The sequence below is a fragment of the Notolepis coatsorum genome, assembly GCF_963971535.1.
Source record: "Notolepis coatsorum genome assembly, chromosome: 1".
Classification (NCBI taxonomy): Eukaryota; Metazoa; Chordata; class Actinopteri; order Aulopiformes; family Paralepididae; genus Notolepis; species Notolepis coatsorum.
Genome location: NC_140165.1, coordinates 141,755,196 through 141,770,880, shown reverse-complemented (window position 1 = coordinate 141,770,880; position 15,685 = coordinate 141,755,196). Strand labels below are relative to the sequence as shown.

The window sequence follows — 15,685 nt, the reverse complement described above, 5'->3', positions numbered from 1 at the left end:
TTTTTGCCTGAGCACAGTGATTTCATCACCTCAAAAGCCCTGTTGCTTTTTGAAAAACGACCAGGCAGCAGTGGTTCGGCAAAAAATTGTTGTAACTAGGGCTGCAACTAATGACTATTTTGGTAGTCGACTAATCTGTCTTATTTTTTCGATAAGATTTATTTTTTATTTTTTTTGCACTACCTATCTTTGTGAAAGTGGCTTCTCAGCTCTGGTCCAGCTGAAGACAGAGCAGAGGAACAGATTGGACATTGAGCATGACCTCAGAGTTGCTTTGAGACTCTTGTCAGGACCAAACAACATCCCCAGTTATCCCATTAGTTCCCCCAAACGTATTGTCGGTCTGTTATGTTAAGCTAAGAAGTCTTCAGCTGGCTGGACCAGAGCTGAGAAGCCACTTTCACAAAGATAGGTAGTGCAAAAAAAAAAAAAATTACAATAATAATTAGAATTTTTTTTAATGACTAATCGACGCAACAATTCCTCATCGACGATTTTTTATAATCGACATCGTCGATTATGTCGACTAATCGTTGCAGCCCTAGTTGTAACGGTTGTCATATCGTCACCTTAAACTTCGATGCCCCGAGGGAGTTTCGAACCCGTGGTCTGCCGCACCACGGGTCGACATCACAGACCACTATACCAAGAGGTGAACTCACTGCTTTGCAACGTGTCTGTGTCTTTTAAGGGTGAGTGTGAGTTTAACCCATAGCACCGCTACTCACCCCAGTCATTTCACAACATCTGAAGTCCATCGTGACTGCGCTTCGCGGTACCATCCGTTACACTCACCCCCCCTTAAACTCAGTCCACTCCACCCAAGGCATCCGGGTCGCGGAGCGGAGCGGCAGAGCTTGCGGCATTATGTAGCCGTAATCCCTGATGATTTTCATTAGAAGCTTAGCTCAACTGGCAGCGCTGCGGTCCTGCGGTCCGTTAGTGACAAGTTCGAATCCCTTCAATTTTTTTTTTTTTTTTTTTAACATGCATTCTTTCGCCGGTTAAGTTTAGGCATTAAGGTTAAGGTTAAGGTTAGGCATTGTTTCGGAGTTGATTAAGGTTAGAAGGGTTAAGTTTAGGCGCTGTTAAGGAGCTGGTTAAGGTTAGAGTTTGTCTTAGAGAATGGCAATATTCTTTCGGAGTTGGTTATGGTTAAGGTTAAGGTTAAGGTTAAGGTTAGGCATTGTTTCGGAGTTGGTTATGGTTAGAAGGGTTAAGTTTAGGCGCTGTTAAGGAGCTGGTTAAGGTTAGAGTTTGTCTTAGAGAATGGCAATAGACAGCTTATTTCCGCGCTGCAGCGCGAGGCAATAGACAGCCTATTTCCGTGCTGCAGCTCTCTCGCGCTGCCGTGGTCACATGGGCGTCATGGCCAATCAGAGAAAACGCGGAAGAACATATATAAATTTGATCGTTGATCTGATATGTATTTCTACCCCGATCTATGCTGTATCTGTGTGTGTATGTGTGGCTGTTTTCCGTTGGGTGCAGGAGGTGTGGGGGGGGGGGGGGGGGGGGGGGGGCGCGCTACGAGGGCCATTTCATGTATGCACGAGGAAGGACAATAATGATGCTCTAGCGTTGATTTCAGGAAGATTCGATAATCAGCCGAAAAATGACAACGTGTTTTGTGTATTCCACTAAAGGGCTATTGCGTCTTTCTCTGGAATTACTAGAAATCACCAAAACTATACCCTTATTCAAAACGGTATAAAACGGAAATGTACAGATGAAAAAACTATCCGTTTTGTGATAATCGACGAGTGTATTAGACCTAGGGATGCCCCGATCACGTTTTTTGCCACCGATACCGATCACCGATCGTCGTGAGCCATATCGGCCGATACCGATCGTTTTTGATTAAAAGAAATTAAAATTAATTTTATATCTTTTTTTTTTTTTTTTTTTTTTATATAAAATATATATATTATATAATTAGACTTGTACTTGTATTATCTGCGAGACATCGCCACCACACAACAAGCTCCACTGTCTGTGTGTACTCTAGTAGCCTCCAGCTACGGCCAGGATTCTCCGGAGCTGCAGCTGGACCTATACTCGAGTAGCCTCGAGCTACGGCCAGGATTCTCCGGCGCTGCACCTGGACCCTATTGGTATAACGTTACTTAACTGTGCTCAGCAAGCCCTCAGCTCGAATACGCATCGAATCAGTGTTATAAGACATTGATATCAGGAGCTATCTGTAGCTACTGCTAGCTGGATATATATAACGTTAATACAACGCCTCAGTGAATTATTTAGTTCAATGGGACATTTCGTTTTGAACAGTGAACTAACTTGCGCTAACGAGAGCTAACAGGTATCATACACATCTCTACTATACTTGCTGGAGCGTTTGTTGATGTCAGGAGCTATCGGTACCTGGCCGGCTAGATACCGTTCGGTTAGACAATGCCTCATCATGTATTAAACTAAAAGTGAATAGTTGACTGGGTCATTTTGTAACGGTAGCTAAGCTAACGTTAGCTCAGGGAGACGCCGTCCTCCCGTGTCCCGTCTCACTAGAGTAGACCCGTGTTTACATGCGTGCGGGAGGGGCTGGAGGGATGAGCAGACGCCGCAGCCCCCGGTGTCTGAGACAGATCTCAGCGACAGCGAGTGAGATCGGGTTTGACGATCGGCGAAAATAAAGCATTATCACCCATCACCGATCGCATATTTATACTGATTATCGGCCGATAACGATCGGTGGCCGATCGATCGGGGCATTTAGACCCATAGCCATAATTTAAGATATATTTTAAGCACTCGCAAATCTCCCAGTCCTCCCATTTATTAAAGCGGTGGCGCTCTAGCGCCCTCTCGCGCACTTAAGTGGTGGCGTCCAATGAAAATATATTCCATATATTGATCCTCTTCAATATGTGATTATTAAGCCTGATCGGCCCGGTACCGGGTTGAGATTTATTTCATGTCATAAATAGATCAATACAGTCCGTATTAATCTATAAAATGTAGCCAAGAGTAAAGACCCTAACCCTATCAAAACATTGGTAAAACACTACGTGTGTTTACCAATGATTTTAAATAAAACAAATTATTTTATAAAGATCTCTGCACATTGCATCGGAAACCGGATGATTTAGACGCTAGGAAATAATGCTGTCATGAAATCATTGTAGTCCTAAGAAAGAGGAGACCCAGGGCTTTCGATGGATGTCGACATTTCAGAAAACTACTCTACCCAGCTCACACCAGCCGCTGTTAAAGCTGCAGCTGGCTGACATGTACAAAAAATAATTGACGTTATTTTTGTGATTATATCTCACGGGTCGAACAAACCTGAACGTTATTGCCAGAATTGTTTGTTTACCTTTCTGTGAACGTCTAGAAAAAAAGAACGCGTCGCAATCTGGTGAAAAATTGCGGAGATATGGACATGTAACTGTACTTACAGTAGATTTAATTCAGGGTATTTGCTGCCCTGTAACAGGTGCCTGTTGGTACTAAATCCAGATGTAACTTGAATGAATGAATGAATGAATGAATGAATGAATGAATGAATGAATGAATAGTTTATTTTCGGTCTTTGTTTACAACAAATCAAAAACACACTTGTGTGGACCTACAAAAATTTAAATAAAAAAAACTTGATCCATAGATGTATGACTTGGGCATAATAAGGTAATTTATAGGCCTGGTCAATGTTAGCATGGTGTTATTCACTGTCCAAAAATTATAATTATAATTTATATACTCTTTTGGTTCATTACAATTTACTCATACAAGCAAACAAGCATAGTAACAGACACAATATTTCTGACACTGGGAATACATTCCATGAGGTATATAGATGTCCCTAGATACCAAGAACATGCAAATGGACCTTTTAGAAATGGAGCAATCTTCCATTTACTTGGGTATGTACTTTTAGGCGAATTTTCTGAAAATAGGGCTAGGGCTTAAGAATTCAAGTGTATTTAATAATAAAATAATAACTATTTCTCATTCTTTACATTAGAGACATGCCTTCCTCCCATGATGCTTCTCCGGGGGGGAAAATAGTGTACACACTGGAGGCCAACATGAGCAGATCAATGAGGATGGATAGCAAAGTCACAACTGAGCTCACGTTTGTTTCAAGAGGAGATCTGCTGAACATTGTACCTCTGCTGATGGTAGGGGTCTACTGACACTCTCACTGCTGTCCATGTTAAAATACACACAGATGTCCTGAAAACATTCACTCACTTGCTCTGTGTCTGTTTCTCTCTCTCTCTCCCTTTTTCACACCCATACACGTAAGCCCATTGTGGAGTCAATATGTGCTTAAACAGTTTAAGCCGCCTAGCGCCCTGCAGAAAGCACTTGACCAGTGGATGCCTGAAAAGAGGCTGATCGTCAAAACTCTGGTGACATGCTGAGATAACCTGAGGCGTATACTTTCACAGTCAAGAAAAACAGATTGTCTAACAGAGACTGGAGAAAGGTCAAATGGAACGGTAACTAGGGCTGCTTGATGACGACAAATTATAATCACGATTATTTTGATCAATATTGAAATCACAATTATTAAACACGATTACTCATTGATTTGAGAACATCACACATATCTTTTTCAGTAGGGTTGGGTATTCTTTGGATTTGATCAATTTCGGTTCTGGTTCTGCTTATCGAATCCCTGTTCCAATTCTACACGATATTTGTGGTGGGGGAGAAAATAAAAGATCAAGAACAAAAACTATTCTACCTTTCACTCTTGGCAGATGTAGGCTATAGTTTCTTATGCATTATGACTATATATCTATTTGAATATATTAAAGGAGGTTTATTAAATTCATGCTGTGGATGATAATGCATCTCTTTTGTGAAGCTCAACCAAACGTTCAAGCGTTTGCTGCTGTTAGCCATGTTCCAGGAAAAGTAAACAAGAGTCAGCTGACGCAACCACGTTAGAAGCAAATGCGAGTGAAACTCTCACTGTCGAGCCCTGCATTACGACTGAATTCGTTTTACCTTTCTTCTCAATCAAAGGCTGCCTTTCTGTCATTTTCTATAAGTTACCAAAAACCTTTCAAAATAACTTCAAACGCACCGTGGCTCCCTCCAGAGAGAGATAGTTTTGACAAATTACAAGTTGCGTAATAAACCTTGTGTAGACTGTAGAGTGAGCGGTACAGCAATGTTGTGATTTTGACAGTTGTGTAGTGTGCGCGATACAGCAATATCGGGATTTTGACAGTTGTGTAGTGTGAACGATACAGCAATGTTGTGATTTGGACAGTTGTGTAGTGTGCACGATACAGCAATGTGGTGATTTTTACAGTTTTGTAGTGTGTAGCGATTTGAATTCATATTTCATCAACCGAGTCTACCGTTGGTAAACCTGCCCCACCAGGCGCTCAGATGTGAAAAAAGCGCCCCCTATCGTCTCCCAGATGGTAATGCACCCTTTTGGATTGGACTCAATGAAAATGGATTAGAAAAAAAAACTCCGGAATCCACATTTTACTTCTCACGCATGTAACCGGAGCGATCAGATTCATTGTGGACCCTCAGCACAGTGTGTAATATGTGTTTTACAGTATACGCGTTGGATCAATAAAAGGGTCGATTTTTGGAATGGCGATCAGGAATTGGAATAATCCATTTGGATACCATCTGATCTGATCTATTTGACCAGTCTTAGGATAATCAGACCTGTTTTCACGGCAGGGGTGTACAGTGCGACATATATCTCGCACGTGCTACAGCAACAGCTGTCTGTGCGATGGATGGATTTACTTCAGTAGCACTGGTGCGATAGGGATTCGGTTCATATAGATACTCTTATTTTGAAAATCCTGTAGCGGGTCTCATTTCTGCCCACGCGCAGCTCCAGCTAGGCTCCGAAAGCTAGCAACGTTCAGGTGCATATGATACTCTTATTTTGAAAAAACTCTTGTGACAACTCGACGAGTCGTATCCGCCCTATCCGTGCCACTGCTTCTGCAAGCAGAGCAGCGCGTTGGTCGGTTGGTGCACGTTAACACAGCAGTGCGCCTACACGTCCCGAAATAAGTCCGTGGTGTTTTTTCTTTCTCGCAACGGGTCAAATGCATCTACATGCTTTGCACCGTCGCCATTCCTTTATGCGCACATCGCCCGAAATTAACGTTTATGTACCATTACAATCACTACAACGTTAGCAAGCTAACAAGCTAATCCTGATCACAGGCAGAGCCAGCAGACACAGTGTGGAAAGGGAAATGGGGGGGCACTCTCTCCCCTTCCCTGTGTGTGTGTGCGTGCGTGCGTTTGGAAAGACGATGAAGTCACTAGTCAAGACTCAGGACAGGAGTATATTATAGTAAACTGAGGATGGACAGATAATGATGATATTCAAATACAAGTTTCGAGAGGAGTGGAAGTTTGAAGACAGACTAGAAGACTACAATATGATGCGGGGGTGGTGAGTTGAAACAGTGTGTGTGAATGAATGAAAACTTTATTTAACAGATTGCAGAATGGGTACAGTACGGCTCAATACACACAATTGTTAAGGGGATGCAGACCAGAGAAAGACGTTTGTCTTGTTTACATCAGGGTCCCCCATTGTGTGTGTGTGTGTGTGTGTCCCAACCGACCCCACTTCTATGTTTCAATAAATTATTTGCATTTAAAACTATTAACACTGACTCATTCCTTCAGTCCACTCAAAATTATGCTAATATTCCTTATGTTGTTTATGATATTAATTTAAAATAGCATATGAGAGTATCATAGTAATAATAACACATGGCGATATACTAAATGACAGCCAAACATGGCACTGCAACTAAATAACACAAATACAATAGGCACATTTGTGACTGTTACAAATATAACACGTTTTATACTTGTGCTACAAGATTTTGGCCTGTGCTACAAAACTATCAACCTCTGTAGCACCAGTGCTATGTGCAAAAAAAGTTAACGTACAGCCCTGTTTCACGGAGATATAAGCTTTTCCCCTATATGTGATATGGCTGTTTGACTGTGCGAGCGATCAGGAACTAAGAGAATCGATTCTCAGCTTGCGGCACCAGCGTGCATACGTACACATATACTATCAATAATCTGGCGTTTATTTGAAAACTATTCATAATTAGGCCGAAAAATGACAACGTTCTAGAATATTACAGTACAGGGCGTTTATCACAGATTCTTTTTTCCCCCTTGAAAACGAGGGCTTTTCAAAATGCTATAAAACGGAAATTAACCGATAAAAAAACAATCCGCTTCGACAATGTTGACTGGAAAATGAGTCATTGATAAGCGACGGGCAGATTAGACACATAGCCATAATTTAAAACATCTAGATTAGGCGATATTAATGCTAACATCTAGAGACCTCAAAACTTACTCTAGAGAGGCCTTTAACCTAGAACTGGGGAGCTTGGACTGGTCAGATGAACTCCGTGGTACACAGGTTGAACAAACATGGCTTGGATTCAAAACCAAATTCACAGCAATACTCAACAACATGGCACCCATAAGAACCACCAGGGTTAAAAATCGCGCTGAGCCATGGATGCACACTGAAATACTGGCCGCTATGAAAACCAGAGACAAAAAATGCTCTGAACTTCATAAAAGTCAGACAAAGCTTTCCAAAAGCTCAAACAGTGAATTCCAAGCCCACGTGGTTGAACAAAAAATTCAAAGAAACAGACTAAGAAATGACGTAAACACCATGATCAGAACCGCAAAAAGAAATTTCATCAACGACAAAACTGAGGAAAACAAAAACAAACCCTGCGAACTTTGGAAATTACTCAATAATCAACTAGGCTGAAGTAAAAAAAACTTAAAACCAGATTCTCAAACATAAACATAAAGACGGACAACACGCTCATCACAGACAAGCTGGATGTAGCCAATTACTTAAACATCTTCTTCACAAACATAGCCACAACACTGGTAAACAAACTACCCTCCCACTCAGAGCATTATGAGGTAGAACTCATAGTAGCATACTACAAAAACCTAGGGGTCCACAAAGACAACTTCAAACTTGAAATGGTAACAACCGATGAGGTACTCAAAAAATTGAGCGCCCTCCAACCTAACAAGGCCACTGGCCATGACAACATCCCCTCCAAATTCCTCAGAGACGCAGCAGCCGCCATCACCCCAGTCATCACACACATAATAAACCTCTTTATAAAACAGGGACACGTCCCCAAGGACTTCAACATTGCGAGAGTGACCCCTCTGCACAAAAAGGGCAGCAAATTAGACCCAGGCAACTACCGCCCTGTTTCTATTCTTACCTCCATCTCGAAAGTCATGGAGAAAATAGTCTACGAACAGGTCGAAAAGTACCTGGTGGAAAAAATCTAATCTACGAATTCCAATCTGGCTTCAGAACGTCCCACTCCACTGACGCATGCCTCCTCTATTTGAACGACCACATCAAACAAGAGGTGGACGCGGGCAAATACTGCGGCATGGTCATGCTGGATCTACAAAAGGCCTTCGACACTGTCAATCACTCCATTCTGATTGACAAGCTAAAAGCAATTGGTTTTGATAGCTTATCAGTGAGCTGGATGCAATCCTACCTGGAGGGGAGAGAACAGATGGTAGAGGTAAACGGTACTCTATCCCCCCCCCTCACAGTGAGCTGTAGTGTTCCACAAGGAAGCATACTAGGACCGCTACTCTTCCTAATTTATGCAAATGACATGTCGTCAGCCTGTGACTGCAACTTGTTCCTGTTTGCGGACGACTCAGCCCTGCTGGCAGGGAACGAAACTAAAGCCCGCCGCCCGCCAGGGGCGGTCTGTTTTTACCTTTGGCGCATGACACTTAGAGGGCTGCCCGCCGTGTGGCGTGTAGACGTGTAGTTCATAAGCAGGCCCCTAAAAATATTTGTATGCGAACGGTAAAAATCAATTACGCGCACGCTGTGCGAATACAGATTATAGCCTCTCTCGTCTTTTTTTTCCTCCGCTGCGAGATCGTTAAAAAACTACAAGTCCCACATTGCACTCAAGCCAACGGTCCAATCACAGTAGAGTGAAGTGACTGGTTTCATGGGAAATAAAGCAAATGACCAATCGGAAGCTCTCATTTTTCTTGTTTACTTCCTGAAACTCCGCGATCAGGGCTCTCGTTTTCCGAGACACCAACTTATTATAGTCTCTCTTACCAATAGCAATAGATTTTAGAACACCTAGATTTATCGATAGCAATAGTAATATAACGTTAATGCAACAAAACGAATGCCTTGCTTTGTTAATCATAACGTTGATGCAGTAGCGTATGTCGGTGTGTTGGCTGTAACGGACATGACAATAACATAACGTGTACACATTAAAATTGCGATAATCTATTCTAACATTTTCAAATCGATGCAGTTGAATTTCCCCCTTAGGATCGATGCATTGTTACACCCCTACACCAAAGTCACTGGCCCACTGTGTATCTGTGTGTATAATAACTTGGCTAGCGTTATCAACAGCAGAGGTGGGCAATGGGTCCAGCTGCAGCACCGGAGTGCAAGCGATGTGATGTAATTGGCAGACTCGACTGTCAATCAATGGTCTACCTGACACGCAAACTCAAACAATGTTTCTGTACTGGAGGTGTGATTGATTGATTGATTGAAAACTTTATTAACAGATTGCAGAATGGGTACAATACAGTACAGCTCAATACACACAATTGTTAAGGGGATGCAGACCAGAGAAAGACTTTCGTCTTGTTTACATCAGGGTCCCCCATTTCAATTAATCAGGAAAGTGTACAGTAGGAAAGTGTACAGTATTTCAATAGGCAACCCTGAAAGGATTATTTTTCTAGAAGAGCAACACAGCCAAAACAGACAGTGGAGCTGTTTGCAGATAGCAAGCATTTTGACTTATTGCGTGGTGGCGATGTCTCGCAGATAATACAACTACAAGTATGATTATATAATATATATTTTATTTAAAAAAAAAATGTATATATAAAATATATATTGGCAGGTAAGAAATATGCTTGGCGGGTAGACTCTTCCCATCTACCCGCCACTGGCCGGTGAGTCAAAAAGTTAATTTCGCTCCCTGCCTGCTGGTCTCTGACAAGAACAAGTTGCAGGTTGAAAAAACCCTCAGCTCAGAACTAGGCAAAATCTGCATATGGCTCGCTGATAACAAACTATCATTACATATGGGCAAAACAGAGTCCATTCTCTTCGGTTCAAATAACAAACTCAGCAAGACCGACGGCTTCTCAGTTGCAGTGGGTGACAATATTGTCACAAGGAAAGACGAAATTACCTACCTGGGTTCCATCCTAGAGGCAAATCTTTCCTGTGACAAAATGGCATCCAATGTAATAAAAAAAAGTCAACCAACGAACTAGATTCTTGTACCGGATCTCCTCTCTGGTAAACAAGAATACCCTGAAGACTCTGGCAGGAGCACTCATTCAAGGGTACTACGACTATGCATGCACCTCATGGTACCAAAGCACCTCAAAGGCGCTTAAAACAAAATTACAAACATCACAAAACAAACTGGTCAGACTACTACTTGACCTTACCCCCAGAACCCACCTCACCCCTGCCCACTTTGACAACCTAGGATGGCTTAGAGTAAACGACAGAGTACAGCGACTTGCAATGGGCCTGGTCTACAAGATGCACTATACGACTAAGGTACCCATGTACATGTCAAAATACTTCCCAAAGGTCAGTGAATACCACAACCACTACACCAGAGGAAGCTCAACAAATCATGTTAAACCCAGATTCGGCTCAAACAAGGGACTAAACACGTTTCGCAATTATGCCACATCAATGTGGAACGCCCTACCCAAAGCTGTAAAGGAATGTGAATCCCTACCCACATTCAAAACCGCTCTTAAAGAGCACCTACGGGAGGCTGCAATTCGAAACTGGCCACCGTAAATGCCCAAAACCCCCACCACCTCCTAATAGACAAGTCTCCTCCCCACCGCATGTATATATTCCCTCCCCGCCGTATGTATATTTCTATCCCACCCACCCACCCCCTCCTAATGTACAGTCCCCTCCCCATCATATGTATATACTCTGTCAGAATCTAGGGGTAACAGTACTGTATATTTGAATACCGTTTATGTCACAAATGTATCAGTACTAAATACCTGTATGTCATGTATGTCCCTATGCCATAAATGTCATGTATGTTGTGTATGTCATAAATGTCTATATGAATTGAAAATGGGGGACCCTGATGGAAACAAGACAAACGTCTTTCTCAGGTCTGCATCCCCTTAACAATTGTGTGTATTGAGCCATACTGTATTGTACCCATTCTGCAATCTGTTAAATAAAGTGTTCATTCATTCATTCATTCAACATTGAAGTGGATGGTGGGCATTCAAGCACTAAATGTGCACCCCCTGCTGGGCACTGAAAGTGTTAAATACAGATAGAGAAAACATTTCTTTGTAATAATCACTTTTTGAAATGACGACCAACTAGGATGTGGAAAAAATCTTTAAAAGGTCTTTTAAAATAATTAAAAAGAAATAAATGCTCATAGGAATCCTATTCTCCAGTGAATTCAGGAGACCACCTTTGCATTGGCTTGATTGCATAGTTGTCTACTGCATTTGTAACTGGAGAATGGCTTATCAGGAAAAGTATTGCTGTTTTCTTGTCATACTTGAATTGAGTACCTCAGATTAAGAACCATATAAGCCTGTTTAAGTTTTCAGAGGAACAATATTTTCATAACATAATATCATCTAAAAATGCTAAGTTATGAGTATTGTGTTCACTCATAGTTAAAGACAGTAGAGGTTGAGTAATTTATTATCTAAAGCTGGTAAGTTAGTGTTGTGTTCACTCATAGTTAAAGACAGAGGTTGAGTACTTAATTATCTAAAGATGGTAAGTTAGAGTGTTGTGTTCATTCATAGTTAAAGACAGTAGAGGTTGAGTACTTTATTATCTAAAGATGGTAAGTTAGTGTTGTGTTCATTCATAGTTAAAGACAGTAGAGGTTGAGTACTTTATTATCTAAAGATGGTAAGTTAGTGTTGTGTTCATTCATAGTTAAAGACAGTAGAGGTTGAGTACTTTATTATCTAAAGATGGTAAGTTATTGTGTTCATTCATAGTTAAAGACAGTAGAGGTTGAGTACTTTATTATCTAAAGATGGTAAGTTAGTGTTGTGTTCATTCATAGTTAAAGACAGTAGAGGTTGAGTACTTTATTATCTAAAGATGGTAAGTTAGTGTTGTGTTCATTCATAGTTAAAGACAGTAGAGGTTGAGTAAATTATCTAAAGATGGTAAGTTAGTGTTGTGTTCATTCATAGTTAAAGACAGTAGAGGTTGAGTACTTTATTATCTAAAGATGGTAAGTTAGTGTTGTGTTCATTCATAGTTAAAGACAGTAGAGGTTGAGTACTTGATTATCTAAAGATGGTAAGTTAGTGTTGTGTTCATTCATAGTTAAAGACAGTAGAGGTTGAGTACTTTATTATCTAAAGATGGTAAGTTAGTGTTGTGTTCATTCATAGTTAAAGACAGTAGAGGTTGAGTACTTTATTATCTAAAGATGGTAAGTTATTGTGTTCATTCATAGTTAAAGACAGTAGAGGTTGAGTACTTTATTATCTAAAGATGGTAAGTTAGTGTTGTGTTCATTCATAGTTAAAGACAGTAGAGGTTGAGTACTTTATTATCTAAAGATGGTAAGTTAGTGTTGTGTTCATTCATAGTTAAAGACAGTAGAGGTTGAGTAAATTATCTAAAGATGGTAAGTTAGTGTTGTGTTCATTCATAGTTAAAGACAGTAGAGGTTGAGTACTTTATTATCTAAAGATGGTAAGTTAGTGTTGTGTTCATTCATAGTTAAAGACAGTAGAGGTTGAGTACTTGATTATCTAAAGATGGTAAGTTAGTGTTGTGTTCATTCATAGTTAAAGACAGTAGAGGTTGAGTACTTTATTATCTAAAGATGGTAAGTTAGTGTTGTGTTCATTCATAGTTAAAGACAGTAGAGGTTGAGTACTTTATTATCTAAAGATGGTAAGTTATTGTGTTCATTCATAGTTAAAGACAGTAGAGGTTGAGTACTTTATTATCTAAAGATGGTAAGTTAGTGTTGTGTTCATTCATAGTTAAAGACAGTAGAGGTTGAGTACTTTATTATCTAAAGATGGTAAGTTAGTGTTGTGTTCATTCATAGTTAAAGACAGTAGAGGTTGAGTAAATTATCTAAAGATGGTAAGTTAGTGTTGTGTTCATTCATAGTTAAAGACAGTAGAGGTTGAGTACTTTATTATCTAAAGATGGTAAGTTAGTGTTGTGTTCATTCATAGTTAAAGACAGTAGAGGTTGAGTACTTGATTATCTAAAGATGGTAAGTTAGTGTTGTGTTCATTCATAGTTAAAGACAGTATAGGTTGGGTACTTGATTATCTAAAGATGGTAAGTTAGAGTGTTGTGTTCGTTCATAGTTAAAGACAGACAGGGTGAGTAGTTTCTTCACATCGAGTATCACATTTAGGGGCTTGTTACACTAGTGTTTTTGTGGTCGTTTTTTAAAAACGTTTGAATACGTTTGATGTCCCTTTTACACAGAAATGCGTTTTTTGGCGGATACGTTGTGGCCCTAGCTGAAACGCTAAATTGTGTTTGCGTTTTGGAGTAGCGCCAAAAACTCGCCGACAACAGTCGTGTAGTCTGCACGGAGCCGTTGTTGCGAAAACGCCCATGCGCAGTAGATACCATCTGCGTGCCCTTCCGGTGACAGCAGAGCTGTCCCAAATAGCTGCAGCTACTATGTGTTGTCAAGTTATTGTTATAAGGACCCCAGTCCAAGCTACAACAGTCTGCATTTGTTTGTATTGAGCCGTATTGTATTGTACCCATTATGCAATATGTTAAATAAAGTTTACATCCATTCATTCTGCTAGCATTACCGATTGGTTGGCTAACATGAGCTAGCGTTAGCTATCAGACCATGTTAGCTCAAAGCTCCTCTTTCAACTTAACAAGCATTAAACAAAATGGCCCAGTCATCTATTCACCTTTTGTTTAATACACACAGCGTTGTCTCTAATGTTATCTAACTACTGATAGCTCCCGATATCATCAGTTTGGTGCTGGCTAACTAGCGTGAGCTAACGTTAGCTTCTAGCCACAATGCTATATTGTTATAATGGCATATTCCATTGACGTTAGCATGCAGCTAACTGTAGCTACCGATCTTTTTTTAGACTAAACTATCCGCTCTTGGTGGTCACTTGTGTTGATGTTAGTTTTGTTTCATCAACAAATGACAGGCAGAACACACAGTGAATGTATCCGTTTTGTTTATTGCACTTTTATTAGACTTTGCTGAAAAAGAATTGCTGCATTGGGTAAAATAGGCAAAGATGGTGGCGCCCATAGGCGCCCGCCTTGTTGACATGTTCTTTGCAGGAAGTGTATTGGCACATTCAAGTTCTGATTGGTTGAAATTGCCTTCATGTTCGCCACCTACTGCCACATACTGCCACCTACTGCTTTGGCAGTGTACTACATCACTGTGCTCAGGTGACAAAAACGAAAGTGTGACTCGAGGCTGCTGCGTTGCGGCGAAACTCATCTGACAATGAAACGAAAATGAAACGAAAGGTGTAACCGGCGCCTTAGATTAACTTCACAACTGCAAATACATGGGCTGTTGAAAGAATTTCAAAATGGTTCTTCAGTGCAAGGGTTCAATTATGTACATTAAGAATAAGAATATATTAGTTAAAAATACCCCTTTGTCCTTGGTTGACGGGCTGCCATGCTTCATTTCAAAGGAAGATTTGCTTTTTAAAATGAACAATATGGGATATGTGCCCTCTGATTGTTTGACCAACAACCATCAGATTTCAAATTATGAAAATAACACAAAATAAAAGTGTCCATTGCAATGGATGCTGGGTTCTGAAGGGGTTAATGGTAATGCTACTTTGCATCATTATATCTTTCTTTCTTTTCAGTCTCCACAATACGGGACCAAAGATAAGAAAATGCTTTTCACTTCTGGAACAGTAGCCATGGATGTTAGTCTTGAGAGGATGGGCTACTATCAAGGTGAGTCATTGCAAAACAACTAAAACTAAGATTTAAAAAACACAACTTGGAATCTGAACTGTGAACGTTGGGTATTGTATGTTATTGAAAAGTTGTAATGGAAAATCTGCTATTTTGAACATTCTTACTATGCAAACTAGGGCTGGGTACAAAAAAAATTATTTCCCGATTCTGAATCGATCTTCATTTGAATAGTGATTATCAATTCATAAAATCCCAAGATCAATCTTAAAAAAAAATCCCAATATCCTTCCTGGTTGTTGCGCGCATTGCCCCACTGTTGGTCTGGGGAGGGTGTAGACCAGGGGTCGGCAATTAAGTTTGGCCTCGGGATAGGCATGTTCCATTGGTTCTCCCAGACCATGTGACAATTTCTAGCATTTCCATTGGCTATAGTGACAGACATAGATAATGATTGTGGAAATGCAACAAATCTACGAAACCACTTACTGAGACGTGACATATGCAAACGCCAATGTTCCAATAAAAAGTACATTCATGTAACTGCTTGAGAGTAAATTCTTAATGTAAACATTGATATTTTTAACAATACAACATGTTAGAGGGTTCCTTGAACCATTAAAATTGTATAGCATTGAATCGAATTTAAATCGGAAATCGAATTTATTCGGGACCTTTTGGGAAATC

General features: G+C 40.4%; 1 protein-coding gene across 1 annotated transcript in view; it reads left to right on the top strand.

Moving 5' to 3' along the window:
• Positions 1 to 15,060, top strand: part of LOC311222918 (arrestin domain-containing protein 3-like) — a gene marked incomplete at its 3' end in the record, with an annotated part of 53,085 nt that extends 38,025 nt beyond the window's left edge. The window contains exons 4-5 of the mRNA XM_084307584.1: positions 3,983 to 4,139; positions 14,944 to 15,060. Of these exons, the coding sequence (XP_084163710.1) occupies positions 3,983 to 4,139; positions 14,944 to 15,060 (274 nt within the window). The remainder of the gene's footprint in view (positions 1 to 3,982; positions 4,140 to 14,943) is intronic.
• Between the last annotated feature and the right edge of the window lie 625 nt (positions 15,061 to 15,685).